Below are 22,447 nucleotides of genomic sequence, written 5' to 3'. Positions count from 1 at the left end.
CCTTTGTGAGCAGAGCAGAGGGGACTCCCCCTCACCACCCACCTTCATCCAGTGGTTTGGGAAACCATAGTCCAGTCTTCCTGCCTGGAAAATCCCAGGGACGGAGGACCTGGTGGGCTGCAGTCCATGGGGTCGCAAAGTCAGACACGACTGAGCGACTTCCCTTTCACTTTTTGCTTTCATGCATTGGAGAAGGAAATGGCAACCCACTCCAGTGTTCTTGCCTGGAGAATCCCAGAGACAGAGGAGCCTGGTGGGCTGCCGTCTATGGGGTCACACACAGTCGGACACGACTGAAGTGACTTAGCAGCAGCAGCAGCAATATAGATGAAAAGGACAGAAGCCAAGAAGAGAGTGTCAAAGTAGGTCTCTGAACTAGGATAGCATGTGTATGGTCTTTGCTTTCTGTGTTCTTGCTGACTTTCCCTGACTTCCCTCCCGAGGAGAAAAAAATTCCCTAAAGTTCAGCTACCAGTGACTGGCTTAAAGCAGTACAAAATTCTGGACTGGGGACGTTGGGTGCTGCCAGTCCTTTTAACACATTTCTCTTTTTTTCATCCATCCTCTTTCTTCTCCTTTCCCCAACAAAAAAGAAAAGAAAGTTTGGCCACAGGAGTCAGATGAGTAGTGTAGGGTGGATGGCGCCTGCAGCCTTTTACAAAGAGTTTCATGTGACCATGGGAGGCACCGTCCCAGTTCACACAGTGGGACATGGGACGCCGGCCGAGCATTCAAGTGGGCATCTTCAGACGTGTGCCCCAGACTGCTGAAAGATAGAGTGTGCTGTCTATACAGAGGGACTTCCCTTCCAGTGGTTAAGACTCTGTGCTTCCAGTACAGGGGGCACAGGTTTGATCCCTGGTTAGGGAACTAAGATCCCTTATGCCTCACAGTGTGGCTAGTAAAAAAAAAAAGGAGGGGGGTGGCCAGAAACGTAAAGATATAGTGAATTTCATCGCTGAACCTTTGAAAGAGAGATAGCTCAAAAAGATAGAAGGTACTCAGGATGTACTCGAATAGTCAGTTACAAATGGTCATGGTGCAGATTTTCAAAGGGTGTAGTTATGTCGTTCTTTATTTTAAAATCCTCTGGGGAAAAAGGGTGAGTTGGAATGTAGATGAGACAAAGGCAGCATAATGTTGATAAGTATTGGTGCTGAGTGATAGTACATGGGAGTTCATTATATTGCTTTCTGTGTTGGAGAGAGAAAACTGTATTGTAGTTTCTCAAAAATTAAAAGTTTAAAAGGACAATATACAAAAGAATAAAGCAAAGACACACATCTAGGGAGGCCTGTTGGGGCTGTTATTACTCTCTAAGAAGTTTTAGTGATGTATGAGCACGTGTGTGTGTGTGTGTGCGCCCACCCTAAACCAAATGAGGAAGAAAGAGTAAGTTGCTGCTTGTGACTGGTTGTTAAAGCATTCTTGAGTGTCAGAGGAGGTAGGTCAGCTTCTTTGCTGCCAGTGGTGAGGGGTCTCTGTCTGGAGAAGGTGGTGTGAACTTGGGTGAGGGGCAGCAAAAGCCTGAGATCCGTGAAGAGGAGAGCCCACCTGCCACCCTCAGGGCCGTCAAGCCCTCTGAGATGGCTCCTCCAGGCCTCAGAAGAGAAAGCCCGGGCAGCTGTCCTCGTCTCTGAGGAGTCCTATGGAAAAGAGAGGTGCCAGATGGAGCCTGGGCTGATGTTCCTTCTGATTTCCCCAAGTGTGGACTCTGAAACCCAGGCTGTCTTGCTTAGCATTGGTCCTGGAAGGACAAAATCTAGAAAGTGAAGCAGTGAAGAAACAGTGGTTGTTAGGACACAGCAAGGGTGCGCTAAGGATAGGTCAGTTGGCTTGTGCTTTGGGTAGGCAGCAGGCAGATGTATAAACTCACTGCACGGTGTATCTGAACTTCTTCAAGGTATTGGACGAGGCCTCTTGTGGTTTCTTCTGGAGAGGATGGAGCAATGTGAGCTGAAAAGAATAATTAGGTGGATTAAGAGCTGGTTTCTGAGTGTCTTTTTCCTCCTTTCTGTCTTCACCACCAGAGCTCTCAACATCTCTTGGCTGGATTCTGGAGTCGTCTCCTAAGCATTTTCCTCTCCTATATTCCTTCCCAAGCCATTAAGTAGAGCAATCTTGATAAAATAAAGCTGTCCATTTTATTCTAAGGGTCAGCAAGCTCTTCCTGCAAAACCTACACAGGAAATATTTTTGACTTTGTTGGCTCTGTTGCAAATTCTCAACTACTGTCTTAGGAGCTGAAAGATGCCACAGACAGCAAATGGACATGGCTACATTCTGCAATAAAACTTCATTTCAAAGCACACGTCAGGCCAGATTTGGCCTATAGCCTGTAGTTCGTCAATGCAGTTTTCACTCTTTTTTTTGACTTGTTTGCTTATGGGCTGCTCTGTGTCTTAGCTGTCCAGCATGTTGGATCTTTAGCTGTGGCGTGCAAGCTTTTAGTGGTGTCATGTGTGATCTAATGTCCTGACCGGGGGTTGAACCTGGGCCACCTGTGTTGGGCGCAAGGAGTTTTAGCTACTGGAGCACCAGGGAAGTCCCACTCTTATTTTTTATTGTCATTGACTTCCCATCAACTTTAGCAGCAAAACCAGACTCACGGCCTGGCATAAAACCCAGGTGAATGGGCCCTGCTTCTGTCCCAGTCTTATTTTGACCTCTCTGATTACATGCTTTGCTGCAGACCTGCCAAACTTTCACATCTTGCAACTTTTTTTTTTTTTTTTGCCATGCTGTGAGACATGCAGGATCTTACTTCCCTGACCAGGGATTGAACCCACACCTTCTGCAGTGGAAGTGCAGAATCTTAACCACTGTACCGCCAGGGAAGTCCCGTCTTGCAGCATATTTTGTTTTTCTCTTTCTTTCTTCATACCTCTGCGTGTGCCATTTCCTTTGCTTTTCCGCTTTCCCTCCTCTGAACAGTTACTCCTACTCAGCCTTCACCTCCATCGAGTCCCTTGGACTGCATGGAGATCAAACCAGTCCATCCTAAAGGAAATTAGCCCTGAACATTGGAAGGACCGATGCTGAAGCTGAAGCGACAATACTTTGGCCAGCTGATGTGAAGAGCCGACTCATTGGAAAAGACCCTGAAGCTGGAAAAGAATGAAGGCAGGAGGAGAAGGAGGTTGACAGAGGATGAGATGGTTGGATGGCATCACTGACTCAGCAGACATGAGTTTGAGGAAGCTCTGGGAGATAGTCAAGAACAGGGAAGCCTGGCGTGCTGTAGTCCATGGGGTTGCAAAGAGTTGGAGACAACTTAGCAACGAAACCACAACAACAACAGCCTTCAAACCCTGGTGTAGAGGTCACTTCTGAGAAGCTTTTCCTGCCCATGTGAGGTGTAGGTCGCTTTCCTTGCCATCCTGGGACACAGACTGTGTTTCCTCCAGCTCTTGCTGCATTCTGTCCTGCCCAGAGCCCAGGCTTCACAAGGGCGGGGAACATGGGGTTTCTTTTCCTGTGACAACCACACAGTGGGAGCGGAAATCAGTAAATGACGGGGCAACCTGGGGAAAAGAGAGCTCTGAGGACATTATGGTTTTCAAGTGTTTACAGGACAGGAAGGGACTCTGGGCTTCCCTGCTGGTTCAGATGGTAAAGAATGTGCAATGCAGGAGACCTGGGTTTGATCCCTGGGTCAGGAAGATCCCCTGGAGAGGTGAAGGTGAGGTGAGGTGAAGTCGCTCAGTCGTGTCCGACTCTTTGCGACCCCACGGACTGTAGCCTGCCAGGCTCTTCCATCCATGGGGTTTTCCAGGCATGAGTACTGGAGTGGGTTGCCATTTCCTTCTCCAGAGGATCTTCCCGACCCAGGGATCGAACCCAGGTCTCCCACATTGTAGGCAGACACTTTAGCATTTGAGCCACCAGGGAAGTCTCCAGGGTCAGGAAGATCCCCTGGAGAAGGGGATGGCAACCCACTCCAGTATTCTTGCCTAGAAAATTACATGGATAGAGGAGCGAGCCTGGCAGGCTACAGTCCAGGGGATTGCAAAGAGTCAGACAAAAGTGAGTGACTGCTGCTACTAAGGAGCTCTAGTTCTTTAGCCTCAAGTGGGGGAGTGAGACCAGAGGGGAGCTTGAGGAGATCGTGCCCCATAGAGCTGATCTGATACAGAGCAAGTTCTTTAGGAGGTGGATAATCCCCTTCACCGAGATTGCAAACAGCATTAGATTAGATGACCTTTAAATTTAAATATGGCTAATTCATCTGCGGTCAGAATATAGTTGTACATAGTACATGTGTAGAGTCTTGGCGACAGGCGTCCAGGTGGACCCAGAGCAAATGGTTTTCCTTCTTCCCCGTCAGCCCAAGGGTTACTGATATTTGCGGAATTGATATCTGCGATCAAGAGGACTCTGGCTCGCCTCCTGGTGATCATCGTGAGCTTGGGATATGGCATCGTAAAGTAAGTGGAAAAGACACCGCACCTCCACCCTGTGAGTGCGTCCATCTCCATGATACCCCCTGTGAAACTGGACAGGGAAATACCTGCCAGGATGTGTTTTCTAAGGGACTTTAAATTTTTTAATCAATTAATCATTTGGGTGCGTCAGGCCTTAGTTGTGGCAGTTGGGGTCTTTGTTGCAGCATGGGCTTCTCTAAGGGGAGGGCTCCAGAACGCACCGGCTCTCTAGTTGTGGCACAGGCTTAGTTGCCCCGAGGCATGTAGGATCTTAGTTCCTCGACCTGGGATCGAACTCGTGCCCCCTCCTCTGCATTGAAAAGTGGATTCTTAACCACTGGACCACCAGGGAAGTGCCTTTAATGGATTTCCGTGCACTGGCTGTTTTATGCATGTGTGCTCAGTGGCTTCAGTCATGTCCGACTCTTTGCAAGCCTATGGACTGTTGCCCGCCAGGCTCCTCTGTTCATGGGATTCTCCAGGCAAGAATATTGGAGTGGGTTGCCATGCCCTCTCCAGGGCACCTTCCCAACCCAGGGATTGAAAGCACGTCTCTTATCTCTCCACTCTCCTGCATTGGCAGGCAAATTCTTTACCACTAATGCCACCTGGGAAGTCCTCCTGTTTTATACTTTCCTCAAATAAAGATCCTAAGTTCCAGTAACTTTTTATAATTAGATGAATAATCAACTTTAAGGATAATGGAAAATTTTAAATGATTCTTGAGGCGCGGGTCATTTTCTATTTCCTAGGCAGCACAGTTACATGTTATGATTGTGTTTGAGATATTGTAAGAGAGCATGCTCTGATTAAACACCAGGTCGGCAGAACTGTCTGAAGCCTGGCTATCTCCTGCAGATCCTATCAAGATCTTTTCTCCTTCTTACTTTTGAGTCCCTGGTTGTGAACATGGAGGAGTCTGTTCCCTGAGACTCTGATTCCCAGAAGCTCAAACCTTCACACTGAACCACAGCTACATCTTTTTTTTTTTTTTAATATTTATTTACTTGGCTATGGTGGATCTTACTTGTGGCACGCAGGATCTTTAGTTGTGGCGTGTGAACTCTTAGTTGCAGCATGTGAGATCTAGTTCCCTGACCAGGGATCAAACCTGGGCCTTGGCATTGCATGCGCTGAGTGCTAACCACTAGACACCAGGGAATCCCAGAAATTTCAATTCTGTTTTCAAATTTCCAGTTGCTAAAAACCATCATCTTTGCATATTCCTGACTCAGTTATACTTTCAAAGAATCCAAACTGGTTACTTTAATTCTTTTTAATTTGAAGAATGAATGCTGAAGTCTGTTAGGACTCTTGTTTGGAGGTACTGAGAGAGAAAGCGGTGGGATTTGATTTCCTGACATCCTGCTCTTTCTCTGCCCACGTCATGGAATCCATCAGTGGATTATCTCTAAAAAAACACATCTCAGAATGGTTTACAATGTATGTTCATGAAAGACTTAAATGATTAGTTCTGCCAGTGACCCTTAGAATTTGGCATTTTCTAGGTTTCATCAATCTTTTCATCCATTCTGTAGACATAGTACTTGGGTTATGTTCATTATACTGCTTGGATTTCAGCAGCAAAATCTCCTGGTCTCAGAAATGTTGCCTCCAGAGTTCCGTGGTGGTCCAGTGGTTAAGAATCTGCCTTGCAATGCAGGGGACACTGGTTCAATCCCTGGTGCAGGAAGATCGCACGTGGTACAGCGCAGCTAAGCCCGTGCTCCGCAACTACTGAGCCTGTGTTCTAGAGCCAGGAGCTGCAGCTGCTGAGCCCTTACTCCGCACCTGCTGAAGCCCGCGAGCCCTGGAGCCCATGCTCTGCAATAGGAAAAGCCCGTACATCACAACGAGAGAGCAGCCCTTGCTCTCCGCATCTAGAGAAAGCCCAGGCTCAGCAACAAAGACCCAGTGCAGCCATAAATAAATAATTTTTTTTAAAGTGTTGTTTCACAGGCATCGATACAGTTTCAAGTCCTAGAGAAGGAGACCTATTTTTCCTGAGCCTGTTTCTGCCTGGTTCCCAGGGAATAACCCTGCTTTAAACAGAACCCCTCTATGGTGGGAGCTGACGGATGTGATTGGACAGTGACGTCCTTGGTGCTGGAAGCGGGGCCAGCTACTGTACTCAGATGCGCTTTACTTACCTTTTTCTTTTTTCCTGTTTCCTCCTCCTCATTCCAGGCCTCGTCTAGGAACCGTCATGCACCGGGTCATTGGATTGGGGGTTCTTTATTTTATCTTTGCGGCTGTTGAAGGCGTGATGAGAGTCATTGGGGTAAAAACTGCATCATTCCACTTGCACTTTTTTTTGTTGTTGCTGTGAAATACGACTTTACTTTCTTATCTCCTGAGATGAATTTTTAAAGATAGGAAATTTGTGAAAAAGGCCCAATTTTGAGTACCCCCCACAACACCCCGTGGATTATTTCTCTTTTTTAGTATGTCTTGAAAGTAAAAGGCTAACCAGAGCAGTTTAAAAATGATATGGTTTTTGAAGGCACTGCCTGGTGTCACCCTAGGAATTATTAATAGTTCCATCTCAAAAGCGTTCATGGTTATTCTTTATGAAGAATGTTCATTTTTATCATTATACAGTCTGAACACGTTCATTTCTTCCTTAACCCTTTGTTTAAACATGTGTAAGTGAGCAGAAAGTTAATTTTACCTTCTAAGCATGCAGACATTACATGTCTTCTCTCTTTTAAGCGTCAGGTACTTGTCCATTTTCCCTGACTCTGGTGGGCTCAGTATTGAGGGGATTCAGTGGCCCTACTCTTGGAGGAACCAGGAAGAGGTGGTGTTCTAGGGAGGAATGGCTCTGGCAGCCAGGGCAGCAGTAGTTTACCCCAGAGAAGAGCAAGTATTTGTATCTGCGAAGACCCCTAGATGTCTAGCTCTTGGTTTTCCTTCGTAATATGTTTGATGATGACTTAGTGATTAAGGAGCTTATTATTATTATTATTATTTTGATTCAGAGAACTGTGTAATTTTTACTAAAACGTCTTTTGGGTTAGATAGTGAAATCAGACCATTGTACACAGAGTGAATAACCTGTACATTGCCACATACATTTACTTCACATAGTTTGATCTGACGTTTTAAAGACGGGCATTTGTCCAATAATGTTAAAAACCTCACCCTTCTTCCAGTGTCTTTGACATACGTGAATTCTGGGTTAGAGACACCTCTCTTCACCTCTGACTCCTTGAAAGGTGCATTTATTATTACTTTTACATAATAGTGAAGAACTTTCTATTTACATACATAATTCATAGAAAGCTTATCTTTGCTGGGAAGAAAAGAGAAAGGATAAACATCCCACGGATAGATGACGTATTTCTTTACACTTTGACGTGGTCAGCATCTTAGATGTGGCGGTTTCGGGTGTGATTCTCTGTCAGCTCTTGAGTAGTGTGTGCATCCATTCTGTGGTTTCAGCTCTTTTTCCTTATTTTACCTTTTTCACATCCTTTCACTTGCGGGGGGAGGAGGAGGAGCCCATTGCCTTAGGAGCCGTGGCTGCACGTTTGGTGAGGAGAGGGCGGAGAGAGAACCGGTTGACCTGAGTTGGGCGGGACATGCCGTGTTTTACGTGCCTCTCCTTAGTGGCAGTTTCACGTTATCACTAGACAGGCTGGTGGCAAACCAACACCTGTGGCTCCTGAAACAGACGGATGCCACGTGCTCACACACAGTTCTGTTAGGCAATAAAGTCTTTTATATAGCCTTTTATAAAAGGATGAGAGAAACTGTTTTTCTTCATCAGATGATTATTATAATGCAATTTTTACGTTCAGATTCTCTCCCTGTTTTTATCTTTCAGGGTTCTAAACATTTAGCTGTTGTCCTTGGTGACATCATTTTAGCACTTATTGACTCCATTTTTGTATGGTTCATATCCTTTGCTGTGTCCTAAAATAGTTTGTTGTTATGTCATCAAAATCATAATATTTTTAATTTGAAATAGCAGAGAGACATATAGTTATGTGTTATAGGAATTTAGTTGAAGATGAAAAAGTAACAATTCTTCAATTAAAAAATACCTTTATTTTTTCTATTAGTTTAGCAAACTCAAATGAACATATAGAGGAATCAGGTGGAGGAGACAAATACTTAACTAGGAGCAACATAGCAATAGTAATTGCTATTTTACAGAGGTGCTGTGCAAACAGGAAAGAGAAATTAATTGCAGGCTGACAGCCCAGAAAGACTTCATGGAGATGGTGACATTTAAATTGAGACTGCATGGACAAATGGGAATTTACTAGGAAAAGAATTAGGGTTTCCCAGGGGGGACTAGTGGTAAAGAACCCGCCTGCCAGTGCAGGAGACAAAAGAGATGTAGGTTCGATCCCTGGGTTGGGAAGATGCCCTGGAGGAGGGCATGGCAACCCACTCCAGTATTCTTGCCTGGAGAATCCCATGGACAGAGGGGCCTGGTGGGCTACAGTCCATAGGGTTGCAAAGAGTCAGACACGACTGAAGCAACTTGGCAGGCACACACAGGAAAAGAACTGGGGGAAAAGCCTTCTGGGAAGATATGAGGGGACCAAATCACTGGGAGCAACAAAATATAGAGACAGTGGCAGAATCTCTCAAACCAGCTTGCCTGTAAGTACCACATGTGGGAGAATCTTAGAAGGTGGGGCCAGAAGGGAAAGACAGAAGGACATGCTTAAGAGTTTAGAGTTCTCCGAAGGTGGAAATATCAAGGAGTTGAAGCTGCACAGGTGAATGGCATGATCAAAGCTTCTAAGAGAGAACTCAGGGATGACTTTTTTAAAAATGCGTCAGAGGACTTGCGGTCCAGTGATGAAGAATTTACCCTGGGACATGGGCAAGCAGAACTGCAGGGGAGGTGACCTCGCTGCTGGGTCTCCCTGGTGGCTAAGTGGTAAAGAATCTGCCTGCCAATGCCAGAGACTCGGGTTTGATCCCTGGGTCAGGAAGATCCCGTGGAGGAGGAAATGGCAACCTACTCCACTGTTCTTGCCCGGAGGATCCGCAGACAGAGGAGTTTGGTAGGCTAGAGTCCATGGGGTCATTAAGAGTTGGACACGACTGAGCGACTGAGCACACAGGCAGACTAGCTACTAGCAGGGCTCAGCATTGCCATCGCCAGCCTTTGTGTCTTCTCTTCTGTCATTGCATGTTTAGAAAATGAGCTTAAGATATCTGTTCGGTTTGGAATTATCTTATTGCTAAGCTTGGGTATGCTTATGTGAGGCAGCATATGTTTCGCCATCAACTACTTGAGCTACAGAATTTGCATTTAAAAACCTATGTTATCTTTTCTTCTGGTCATTTACACATGTGTGTTTCAAAGAATTCTTGCTCTTAACCACCCACAAGGTAGTTCATTGGGAAAAACACAGAGTCATGCAAATTGGCCCAAAATTCCAGAGAAAAGTGGCTATAAAGGCTCTAATTCCATCTGGATTTGAATGAGGGTAACTTGCCACCTTTATGGACAACTTTGGCTTTGGTCCAACACGTCATGAGCCAGATTCAGGCGGGGAGATACAGAAAATAAGGGGAAAGATTTAGCTTGCTCAATTATTGATATTTTTAATAAAGATGTTAGAGATCAAAGTTATAAAGATGTCCAGAAATTGAAATTCCCATGGTTTGCATTTTATGGTGAGAGAAAAGGAAGTTCAACCTGAACTTCTGATGTCTGCTCTTAGATTGCTATTCGGTAGTTTGCATTACTGAGATGAAGAGTCCACTTTCTCTGTACACAGAGGTAGTGGGTTTCCTAAATGATTACCAAGTGACAAGCAAAGAAGCAGGACCACATCCTGACAGAATCAAGTGCTGGAATCTTGACCATGCTTCCTTTGCTTTCAATGAACCTAATCTAGCTTCTTCTGTAAGAATCTGATTCTACCTACAGTAATAGAAAACATAGCTTGAAAATGCTAAAAAGCTGTTGCCTCCTGCCTCTCTTTTCCTGCTTGTTTGTTTTATTTATTTATTTATTTTTGCTCTTTTGCTGCAGGCAAATGATTCTGACCTTGTGCTTCTGGCCAGCCTCCCTCTGTCTCTTCTTGACTCTGGCTTGTGCTGGTGGATATCCTTTTCCAGCCACAGCAGCAGCACGTGCAAGGTGACTCTCCCGTCAGGGTGGTGGGGCCTGCATGCTTTCATTACTGCTTTAAGAGTATTCGGTCTTGATCGTGTTTATTGAATAACGTGTATTTCCATGTCTGTAAGTCCTGACAGCAACCTTAATTGGTTGAATTGTGTTCTGATAGAAATTAATCTTCTGTTGCAACTTAATGGGCCATTTGTGTTATTCATTTGCTAAATTGTGTCCAACTCTTTGTGACCCCATGGACTGCAGCACACCAGACTTCCCTGTCCTTCACCATCTCCCAGAGTTTGCTCAAACTCACATCCATTGAATTGGTGATGCCATCCAACCTATCTCATCCTCTGTCTCCCCTTCTCCTCCTGCCCTCAATCTTTCCCAGCATCAGGGTCTTTTCCAGTGAATCAGCTCTTCACATCAGTGGTAAAGAACACGCCTGCAATGCAGGAGACACAGGTTTAATCCCAGGGTTAGGAAGATCCCCTGGAGGAAGGCATGGCAACCCACTCCAGTATTCTTGTTGGGAGAATCCCATGGAAAGAGGAGCCTGTCAGGCTATGGGTCCATGGGATCACAAAGAGTCAGACATGACTGAAGTGACGGAACACAGAAAAATTGAAAAGCAGCTTTGGTAATTTTAGGACTAAAATGAAGTTTTTGATTAATGAAGTATTGGGAATTTAAAGAGGAGGCATAAATAAATCTAAAATGTGCCACTTACATTCCCCTTTGCTCAGCTTTGTGATGTATGTTCAGTGGGTGATCCCTACACAGGGCTTGGCAGGCTGCAGAGAAAGCTGCTCGTGTTTACAGAGCTCTGGCTTGAGCACAGCCTCACTGCTGAGGAGCCAGTGGACAGGCCTCTCTCTGCTTCTTCGTATCTGACAATGTCGCTGCACACCTGAGCCCTGTGCTCCTGGAAAATAGCCACCCCTAAGACAGCCTCCACCCTTTGGTGTTTGGGAAAAGGCTTAAAAGCTGTCTTTCCCCATGGGACTTCAGTGAGCTTCCCAGGGGTTCCCTTGTTTACTTACAACAAGGCCAGACACAAACCTGTATACCTACTGACTAATCTGGACAAAACGTCAGACCTCACCAAACTGACTAAGCCTTCTCCTTCCCCCAGGTCCCTGAGCTTTCATCCACCCACAGCCCTCTTTCACAGCCCTTCCTGAGAACCTACAGGCCTCAAGGAAAGTCATAACCCCGAGCAACTGGCCCGTCAGGCCACCCCCTGCCCACACCTGCTACTCTCGAGTCCTAATCTACACCTCCTTACAAAAGCGAAGGGCTTCCCTTCCCTGGTGGCTTAGTGGTGAAGAACCCGCCTGCCAATGCCAGAGATGCAGGTTCGAACCCTGGGTCGGGAAGATCCTCTGGAGAAGGAAATGGCAACCCACTCCGGTATTCTTTCCTGGAAAATCCCATGGACAGAGGAGTCTGGCCGGCTACAGTCCATGGGATCACATAAGAGTCGGACATGACTTCCAACTAAGCAACAACAACAGTAATAAAAGCAAAGCCCTTCCCTGCCTGGCCTTTGGGACTCCTACAGATCTTACAGTCAGAATATTCTCCATATTGCAGTAATCTCTTGAATAAATTCTCTCCTTACCTAAGTCCAGATTTGTTTTACTTGACATATTTCAGTTTTTTTTTTAATTTGTAAAATGGAATTGATACATGACATGACTTCTTAATTATGATCATTCAGAGGGTAGAATGAGAATAGACCAGAAACCAAAAAGATAAAGAAACGGAGACAGAAAACCACAAGCCGAACGGCACGTCCTGATGGCGTCTGTACCTAGCATTTAGTCTGTGTCCTGCTCTGTCCTGTGTTTTGAGAACTTGGCATTGAAGGAACACAACATAGGTCTTGTCCCTTACATTCTTTTTCCTTGAAGTTTGTTTACTTAGTTCAGACAGTGGTAAATTGTACAACAAAATCTGTAATAAAATTGCTATCGTGATTATACGTTAGTGGAGAAGACATTTTCTGTGTTTTTATTAGTTTTAAATTATAGGAACTCTGTGTAGCAGTAGTTTTGGAAATGTAGCAGAAGATTCTTATTTCAATTTTAATCTTAACTGTGTATTATTATTTAAAATTTTTCCCTTAACTCTTTTTCACATTTTTATAAGTTTGGCACAAACTATGAAGACTCTCAGGCTAAGAAAGAACACAGTAAAATTTTCTTTATACAGGCACTTTACAAATACCCTCATCTTTGCCATACTGGGTAAGTTATCTGATTTTCTTTTATAATAAATTATTTTAGTATTGTATATGTCCCTTCAGAGGTTGACTTTTTTTTTTTTTTTGGTGTGTTTCAGCATCTGTAGTGTTTATGGTGTGGACAACTAAGACATTTAGGTTTGCAAAATGTCAATCAGTAAGTATAATCTTCCTATGTAAACAGTTTTCATTTTTAATTGTACTCTTTTATTTTGTGTAAGTTTGAAGAGTTTAGTTTGTGTTTGTAGACCAAGATAATTGTAATGGAGATATTCCATATACTTGGAATTATTTTGTGTAGGATTAGAAAAACATTTGTCTCCTTTAAACAAGTCTGAAACAAAGTTCCTCCTAAATCTCTGTTTCCAATTATGCCCTTTTCTCAGCTTCTTTTGTTGTATTCTGAAAAGGAATCCTCTCCCTGAATAGTCTAAGGTAACAGGAAGTCGTTTTCTTCCAGCACACAGTGTGACGGGGTTGCTTTGTATCTAAGTGGGATTCTAAATCTTAAGCCCGACATGTTCCTAGGATTTTATACATGTTTATAGTATACTCATCATGAACATTCAGGAGGTATTCTCCTTGCATTCTCTAGTTAGAAGATATATTTCTTAGACTGAAAATATAAAAGGCCCTTCTGGGGATTTCTTGATTTGGAAATAGCCTCTAGTTCTATATTGGTTGTTGTTCAGTCGCCAAGTCTGACTCTGCGACCCCATGGACTGCAGCACGCCAGGCTTCCCTATCCTTCACTATCTTTCAGAGTTGGCTCAAACTCATGCCCTTTGAGTTGATGATGCCATCCAACCATGTCATCTTCTGTTGCTCCCCTTCTCCTGCCCTTATTCTTTCCCAGACTCAGGGTCTTTTCCAATGAGTCAGCTCTTCCAATCAGGTGGCCAAAGTATTGGAGCTTCAGCTTTAGCATAAGTCCTTCCAATGAATATTCAGGGTTGATTTCCTTTAGGGTTGACTGGTTTGATCTCCTTGCTAGTTCTATATAATTATAAAGAGCCCTGTGAAAACCCTGGACTTCTGCTGCCTTAGGGAAAATTTCACGAGAGAAGAAACTCTTCTTGTCTAGAAAATAAATTAATTGACCTCTGAAGCCCTTTTCAGCTCTAATTCTTCTCATGATACTGTTTAATTTGTTAGGGTTTTATTGACTGGATTGATTATAAGGCTCAACTAAGAATTAATATGGATTTTAAGACAGAATTTCTTAGTTTTTATGTTTCTTGAAAAAATATGTGCTCATTTTTTTTGAAGACTTACTGGTTGGAAGGATTTCATTAGTACTTGTCATTATATACTATTTCAGTGGGAAATCTGTTTATCAAAAATTAACTTTTCCTGTTTGAATCATCCTTGTTCTAGGATTGGATGGAACGCTGGGTTGATGATGCATTTTGGAGCTTCCTTTTCTCACTTATTCTTATTGTAATAATGTTTTTGTGGAGACCATCAGCAAATAATCAGAGGTACCTTACATAGTTGGGCCAGGATTTTGTTCATCTTCTGCTACAATGTTAGAAAAGCATTTATAGAAACCAGAGAAGTAGTCGTTGCTGTTAAGAGGTATACAGTCAAGTGGGGAGACAAATATAACAGAAGGAAGACAGTGAAAGGAGAGATACAGGGGGGAGAAAGGGGTCTCCCCGCAGGAAGAGGGAAGAGGGATCCCTGGAATGACTGTTTCAGGTGTAAACTGAACATTGAACAGGTTTAAACACACTAGTAAAACTGCTCCTTGTTTCTTATTTAGATATGCCTTCATGCCTTTAATAGATGATTCTGATGATGAAATTGAAGAATTCATGGTAACATCTGAAAATTTAAGTGAGTGATACGTTTTCTTACTAAATAACCATTGTATCTATTGTAACAAAGAAATACTGTGTCTCTACCTGTGATGCAAGGTCAGCAACATTTTTTTTCCTGTAAAATATTTTTAAGACTGTATCTGAGGAAAGCTCTGTTACAGTAGACAGTCACAAGAAGAAAAGTCAGTAATGAAATTTTCCAGATTGTTACTGTAGTTGGAGCTTCGTTTGCTCTTCATGTCTGAGTATTGAAGTCAGTACACTTGTTTTCCACAAGACTACTTTGGTGTATATTGTACTTAGCTCCCAAATAATATTGATAAATCTTCTTAATGATGATTGCTAAATTTCTCGTAGCAGAGATATTAAAATTCAGTGTGTTGGTTTTGGCTCCAGTAATGATGGAATGAATTGTATTGGACAGTCTTCCTGCTGATAGCTAGAATAAACTCTGAGCAGAATTTTTTTTTAATTAATTGTTTAAAGGCACTGGAGAGCAATGAAAGGCAGGCAGAAACTGGAGGAACTTTCATGTTGAAAGAAAAGAGCTGCACTTAATAAGTTCCACATTTGTAGAGCTTCAGTCCAGAGTGTGTGCCCAGTCAATGAGACAGGCTAGAGCTCAAGCAGATAGGTGCAATCTCACTGATGCAAGGAATTGGAGAGTAAAGCTTGGGGCTGTAAGAATGCCTGGAAATTGAGGAAAGAAATCCAGAAAAGAGAGCCACCAAGGAAGAAATTCCACAGTCTTTAAAAAGTCTCTCTAATCTTGTCTGATGCCTGAAAGGGGCATTTTGAGACTCCAAAAGGCCAGGGGAAAAATAATAGCTGTTTGCTTAAGAAGCAGAACAAAAATTTCAGCACATGCCCACTGCAGAGTTTGAAATTCAAATCTCAACAAGTTAAAAGTGCTTGGGTAAATCCCTTGGGCTTTCCATTAAAACCCCAGAAGGGCTACTCCTTAGAAATAAAGACCACAGTCTGGGACCACTGAAATTTACCCTAGGACTAGAGCTAAACTGAAATAAACCCTAATAAAATTTGAAAGCATGTCCCCCAAAGATTAAAGTGATCCAGCCATAATCTGAATGCCGTCTGGAACAAAACACTTCTCAGAGATAAGGGAATCCAGAATCTATAAGATACCATTCTCAATGTCCCATATACAATGATAAATTTATTACTAGACAGGGAATGAAACTGGAAACTGTGACCCATAGTTAAGGGAAAAATCAGTCAATAGTGACCTAGAAATGGCCCAGATGTTACAATTAACAAGAAAGACTTTAAAAATAATTGTTATAAATATGTTAAAGAATCTACGGTGCTTTCAAACTGTGGTGCTGGAGAAGAGTATTGAGAGTTCCTTGGATAGCAAAGAGATCCAACCAGTCCCTCCTAAAGGAAATCAACTCTGAATATTATTGGAAGGACTGATGGTGAAGCTGAAGGTCCAGTACTTTTTCCACCTGATGCAAAGAACTGACTCATTGGAAAAGACCCTGATGCTGGAAAAGATTGAGGGCAAGAGGAGAAGGGCGTGACAGAAGATTAGATGGTTGGATGGCATCACTGTCTCAATGGACGTGAGTTAGAGAAAACTCTGGGAGATGGTGAAGGATAGGGAAGCCTGGTGTGCTGCAGTCCATAGGGTTGCAAAGAGTCGGATACAACTTAGCGACTGAACAACAACAACAAAGAATCTGTAGGAATAGATTGGTGAAGGCAAGAGAAATTTCAGGAGAGACATGGAAACTAAACAAAAAAAAAGAAGAAGAAGAACCAGATAAAAATACTAAATATAGAATATCAGAAAGAAAGTGGAAGTGAAGTCACTCAGTCACGTCCAACACTTTGTGACTCTGTGGACTGTAGCCTACCAGGCTCCTCCATCCATGGGATTCTCCAGCAAGAATACTGGAGTGGGTTGCCATTTCCTTCTCCAGGGGATCTTCCCGACCCAGGGATTGAACCCGGGTCTGCCGCATTGCAGGCAGACGCTTTACCCTCTGAGCCACCAGGGAAGCAGAACATCTGAAGTAAATCCATAAAATAGGATTAACAGTAGACAAGTAAATTGGATACAACCAAGTAATAGCATCTGTAGACAAAGCAAAAGAAATTTTTCAAACTGAAAACCAGAGACAAAAGGCTAGAAACAAAATGAACTCACTTCTGTGACCAGAAAGACAGTATTAAGCAGTCTGCTGCTGCTAAGTCATGTCAGTCCTGTCCGACTCTATGCGACCCCATAGACGGCAGCCCACCAGGCTCCCGTCCCTGGGATTCTCCAGGCAAGAATACTGGAGTGGGTTGCCGTTTCCTTCTCCAGTGCATGAAAGTGAAAAGTGAAAGTGAAGTCGCTCAGTTGTGTCTGACTCTTAGCGACCCCATGGACTGCAGCCCACCAGGCTCCTCCGTCCATGGGATTTCCCAGGTAAGAGTACTGGAGTGGGTTGCCATTGCCTTCTCCGATTAAGCAGTCTAACAGGTACATAATTGAGCTCTAGAAGAGGAAGAGAGAATGAGGCATAAAGAATATTTGAAAAAATATTGGCCAGAAGATTTCCAAAATTGATCAAGAAACAAAAATGAAACTGACTGAAGGGAAAGCACTGAAAATAGTACATACATGGAGAAATATAAAAAGTCACTGTTTTTTAAAAAAATCTTTTAAAAGTCAACTAACTTTTTGTAGCAAAAATAATAACATGAGATTTATAACATGTAGACATAAAGTAAATGAAATCAATATTGTATTATAGTTCTTAATAAAGTAGTAAAGCAAATTTGAATACTAAAGCAAAATGGACTTAAGTAACCTATTTTGATAATTAAAATAAATGCAAGTGGACTAAGTACTCAACAGGAAGAGATTGTCAGATTGTTAAAAAATTATATGAAACTCAGCTGTGTGATGTTTACAAGAGACACCTCAAAAATGTCACAGAAAGGTTGAAAGTATGGGAAAAGATAAACCATGAAAACACTAAGCATCAGAAAGCTAGTGTGGCTTGTGTAGTGTCACTTCTTAATGATAAAAGGATGAATTTATCAAGAAGACATTGTAGTCCTAAATGTGTATATATCTAGTGATATCTAATATCAAATTTTGATTCATGAATTTTGAAGCTCTAAAGAAAGATACAAATAAGTTGATATTTTAACACTTTCTCTTCAGTGATTAATAAGACATGAAAACATATGTGTAATAATGTACAAGAACTGAATAAGGCCATTGACCTTATTGATTTGATTGATGTTTATAGAACATTACATTTAGCAACTGAAGATAAGTGTTCAAGTCTGCATTACATAAAAGAACCCATGTGAGTGGCCATTAAAAATGTCTCCATATATTTCAGTAGTTATAATCACAGAGTGTTTATGGTCACAATGGTTAAATTAGATGCGTAACAGTATATCTACAAAATAATCAAATGTTTAGAAATTAAATAATACATTTCTAAGTAACTCATGGATCGAAGGAATATTAAAAAGTATTTCATAATAAAATGATAATAAAAACAAAACATCACATTTTATAGGATGCAACTAAGCCAATTCTTAGAAAATTAATAGCTCTAAGTGTCTATATTACCAAGAAAAAAAAAAAGACATATAAAATCAGTGATGATATGTTTCCATCTTGAGAAGCTAGTAAAACAGTGGCAAATTAAACTGGAGTAGTTAGAAGGAAGGAAATAATAAAGTTAACTGTCTACATCAATGAAATAGAAAACAGAGAGAAAGAGAGAAAATCAACAAAGCTAAATGTAGTTTCTTTTAGAAAAGATTAATAAAAATGGATTAGCCTGTAGGTAATCTAAGCCAGAAATAGAGACAAACAATATAGCAAGACAAATTTCCAACACTGGAAAAATAGAAAGACATTATTATAGTAAGAAAGTAGGTCAGGGGTATTATGAAGAAATTGTGCATTTGGATAAAATGAACAAATTCCTTGAAAAATACACTTAAGAAACTACCCTAATCTAACCCTATGCCACTAAATTGAAATAGCCCTATATCTCTTAAGGAAATTGGATTGAAGTTTAAAATCTTCCCATAAAGCACCAGACCCAAATGGCTTAACTAACCTTCAGATACTTAAGGAAGAAACATTCTAATCTTACACAAATTCTTCAGAACATAGAAATGGTAAGAATATTTCCTAACGAATTTTATGAGGTCAGCACAACTCAAATGCCAAAATCAAACAAAGACAAAAAAGAAAAAGTTACAGACCAATATCACTTATGAGTAGAGACATAATATTTCTTTAAAAACATGAGTAAATAAAATCTAGCACAGTATTGAAAGGTCATTATTGTCAAGTGGACTTCACTCCAGAGTTGCAAGGCCGTTTTAACATTTGGAAATCAATCAGTGTAATTCAACTAAAAAATAAGGAAGTAAAATGGCGTAATTATCTCAATAGGTACAGAAACACGTATCACAGAGTTCAGTACCTACTCATTTTTTTTTCATATAAAAGCAATCCACTTAGCAAACAAATTACAGAATAGTATGAAAAAACACCACACCTGAAATCATACTTAGTGGTGAAATGGTGAATTTTCTCCCAAGACTGGAAACCAGGTACAGAGATAACTGCTCACCACTGTGACTCAACTTCACAACAGGAGGTCAAGAAAGGCAAAGCCCACAGACCAGCCCGAAGAATACAAAAGGCCTGAAGCGTGGAAAGAAGGAAATCTGTTTGTATTGGTAGACAGCAGGGTTATGTGTGTAGAAAAGCCTAAGAAATCTATAGGAAAAAAACACAACAGAGCTAATAACTGAATAAAACAGAATCATAAGATGTATGTCCAATGCACAGAAATTAGTTGTTTTTTTACATACCAACTGGCAATACTTTTTAAATGAAATTTAAAATATGATTTACAGTAGCTTCAAAAATAAAATATTTAAGAATAAATTTAATGGAAAAAATGAGCAAAACTGCACTGAAGAATACAAAACAGTGCCAAGAGAAATTAGAGGTGAGTGTAGAGCTTTAACATGTTTATGAATTGTAGCTCAGTATTATTAACCCATCACTTCCCTAATTGATATGTAAAATAGATTCGGTACAATCCCAGTTGTAAGTCTAGCTGACTTTTAAAACAATGGTTAAGCAGATTTAAAATTTGTTTTTGTTGTTGTATCTAACTCTATGGTCTGCTGCCTGCCAGGCTCCTCTGTTCATGGGATTTCCCTGGCAAGAATACTGGAGTAGGTTGCCATTTCCTTCTCCAGGGAATCTTCCCGACCCAGGGATTGAACCTGTGTCTCCTGCATTGGCAGGTGGATTCTTTACCACTGAGCCACAATGGAAACCCTTTAAAATATATGTGGAAATACAAAAGATCTGGAAGAGCCTAATCGTGCTCGTAGTTACAACGTAGATTTTGAAGCATTATGCTAAGGGAAAGAAATAAATTACAAAAGATTGTACGTTATATGATGCTATTTACGTGAAAAGTCCAGAATAGATCAATCCATGGAGATAGAAAATAGATTAGTGTCTGCAAGGGGCTGGTCGGAGAAGGCAATGGCACCCCACTCCAGTACTCTTGCCTGGAAAATCCCATGGACGGAGGAGCCTAATAGGCTGTGATCCATGGGGTTGCTGAGGGTCGGACACGAGGGAGCAACTTCACTTTCACTTTTCACTTTCATGCATTGGAGAAGGAAATGACAACCCACTCCAGTGTTCTTGCCTGGAGAATCCCAGGGACGGGGGCGCCTGGTGGGCTGCCATCTGTGGGGTCGCACAGAGTCGGACACGACTGAAGCGACTTAGCAGCAGCAGGGGCTGGTGGAAGGAGTGAATTGAGAGTGACTGCTAATGGGTGTGGGAGGTGGTGATGAAAACCTTCTGAAATTAATAGTGGTGATGATTGCATAATTCCGTGACTGTCCTGAAATCCACAGATGTGTACCCTTCAAAATGGTGCATTTATGCTGTGGGAATTATGTCTAAATAAAATGAAATTAATGGACTTAACTCTGATTTCAAGACAAAAATTTCAAGTTATACTAATCAAGACAGTGTGGTATTGGCAGAAGGACAGAGATGTATCAGAGTATCGAAATAGAGTCCAAGAGACAGATTAATAAATTAGGAGATTAAATGTCAGAAAACTTAAACAGAAGAGTCCAAAAATAAAGCAGCACATATTGTTCAGTGGATTTTGTTGTTGCTTCAGATTATTTTACCAATGCAATAACACTTTGAAGAATGTACTTGTCAATCAGCTCAGTCATGTCCAACTCTTTGCAACCCCATGGACTGCATCACGCCAGGCCTCCTTGTCCTCACCAACTCCCGGAGTATACTCAAACTCATGTCCATTGGTTTGGTGATGCCATCCAACCATCTCATCCTCTGTCGTCCCCTTCTCCTCCTGCCCTCAATCTTTCCCAGCCATCAGGGTCTTTTCAAATGAGTCAGCTCTTTGCATCAGGTGGCCAAAGTATTAGAGTTTTAGCTTCAACATCAGTGCTTCCAATGAACACCCAGGACTGATCTCCTTGCAGTCCAGGGGACTCTCAAGAGTCTTCTCCAACACTACAGTTCAAAAGCATCAATTCTTCGGTGCTCAGCTTTCTTTATAGTCCAACTCTCACATCCATACGTGACTTTTGGAAAAACCATAGTCTTGACTAGATGGACCTTTGTCGGCAAAGTAATGTCTCTGCTTTTTAATATGCTGCCTACGTTGGTCATAACTTTTCTTCAAAGGAGCAAGTATCTTTTAATTTCATGGCTGCAGTGATTTTGGAGCCCAGAAAATAAAGTCTGTCACTGTTTGCTCTGTTTCCGCATCTATTTGCCATGAAGTGATGGGACCGGATGCCATGATCTTAGTTTTCTGAATGTTGAGCTAAGCCAACTGTTTCACTCTCCTCTTTCATTTTCATCAAGAGGCTCTTTAGTTCATCCTCACTTTCTGCCATAAGGGTGGTGTCATCTGCGTATCTGAGGTTATTGATATTTTTCCTGGCAATCTTGATTCCAGCTTGTGCTTCTTCCAGCCCAGCGTTTCTCATGATGTACTCTGCATACAAGTTAAATAAGCAGGGTGACAATATACAGCTTTTATACAGACAATATATACTCCTTTCCTGATTTGGAACCAGTTTGTTGTCTTTTACTAGTGCCAAATTAATTCCAATATCATAGGTTTTTGAAATTAGAAGTCTCTTTATAGAGTTATAAAATGTGAGGACTCTCTTGCCTGGGAAATCCCATGGATGGGAAATATTGATATTTTTATTGATATATGATAAATATTGAATATTGTTCAATATTATCAATATTGAAATATTGATAAATCCCATGGACTAGAAATATGAACTCTTGCCTGGGAAATCCCATGGACGGAGGAGGCTGGTAGGCTGCAGTCCATGGAGTTGCTAAGAGTCGGACACGACTGAGCGGCTTCACTTTCACTTTCCACTTTCATGCATTGGAGAAGGAAATGGCAACCCACTCCAGTGTTCTTGCCTGGAGAATCCCAGGGACGGGGGAGCCTGGTGGGCTGCTGTCTATAGGGTTGCAGAGTTGGACACGACTGATGCGACTTAGCAGCAGCAGCAGCAGCAAATGTAAGGCTACAAAGGAAAATGTTGTTATTTTATAATTTTATGTATTTCTATAATGTTTCTCATTACAGCTGAAGGAATAAAATTAAGAGCCTCAAAAACAGTTTCCAATGGAACAGCTAAATCTGCTACTTCTGATAATTTTGTGAGTATAATATATATTTAATAGTCTTTAATACTTCAGAAATATGTATGAATGTCATGTTCATCAACCTTCCAGAGAACATTTTTCACTAGGTTTTTTGTA

General features: G+C 41.9%; 1 protein-coding gene across 5 annotated transcripts in view; it reads left to right on the top strand.

The window, feature by feature from the left end:
• The window catches only part of TMEM87B (transmembrane protein 87B), a 51,185-nt gene that overhangs the window by 19,434 nt on the left and 9,304 nt on the right, over positions 1 to 22,447 (top strand). For 4 of the 5 annotated variants that reach the window (XR_008700111.1, XM_055539286.1, XM_055539288.1 and 1 more), the window contains exons 9-16: positions 4,328 to 4,427; positions 6,612 to 6,705; positions 10,432 to 10,505; positions 12,661 to 12,767; positions 12,862 to 12,920; positions 14,141 to 14,244; positions 14,529 to 14,602; positions 22,272 to 22,345. Coding sequence is in view for 4 of the 5 variants with exons in the window: in XM_055539286.1 (XP_055395261.1) it covers positions 4,328 to 4,427; positions 6,612 to 6,705; positions 10,432 to 10,505; positions 12,661 to 12,767; positions 12,862 to 12,920; positions 14,141 to 14,244; positions 14,529 to 14,602; positions 22,272 to 22,345 (686 nt within the window). In the remaining variant the exon portion in view is untranslated. Of the gene's footprint in view, positions 1 to 4,327; positions 4,428 to 6,611; positions 6,706 to 8,253; positions 8,328 to 10,431; positions 10,506 to 12,660; positions 12,768 to 12,861; positions 12,921 to 14,140; positions 14,245 to 14,528; positions 14,603 to 22,271; positions 22,346 to 22,447 lie in introns of all 5 variants that reach the window. The other variant, XM_055539287.1, reaches the window with a different exon arrangement.

Source organism: Bubalus kerabau, chromosome 11, assembly GCF_029407905.1.
Source record: "Bubalus kerabau isolate K-KA32 ecotype Philippines breed swamp buffalo chromosome 11, PCC_UOA_SB_1v2, whole genome shotgun sequence".
NCBI classification, from domain to species: domain Eukaryota; kingdom Metazoa; phylum Chordata; class Mammalia; order Artiodactyla; family Bovidae; genus Bubalus; species Bubalus kerabau.
This window is presented reverse-complemented; position numbering and strand designations above follow the sequence as displayed.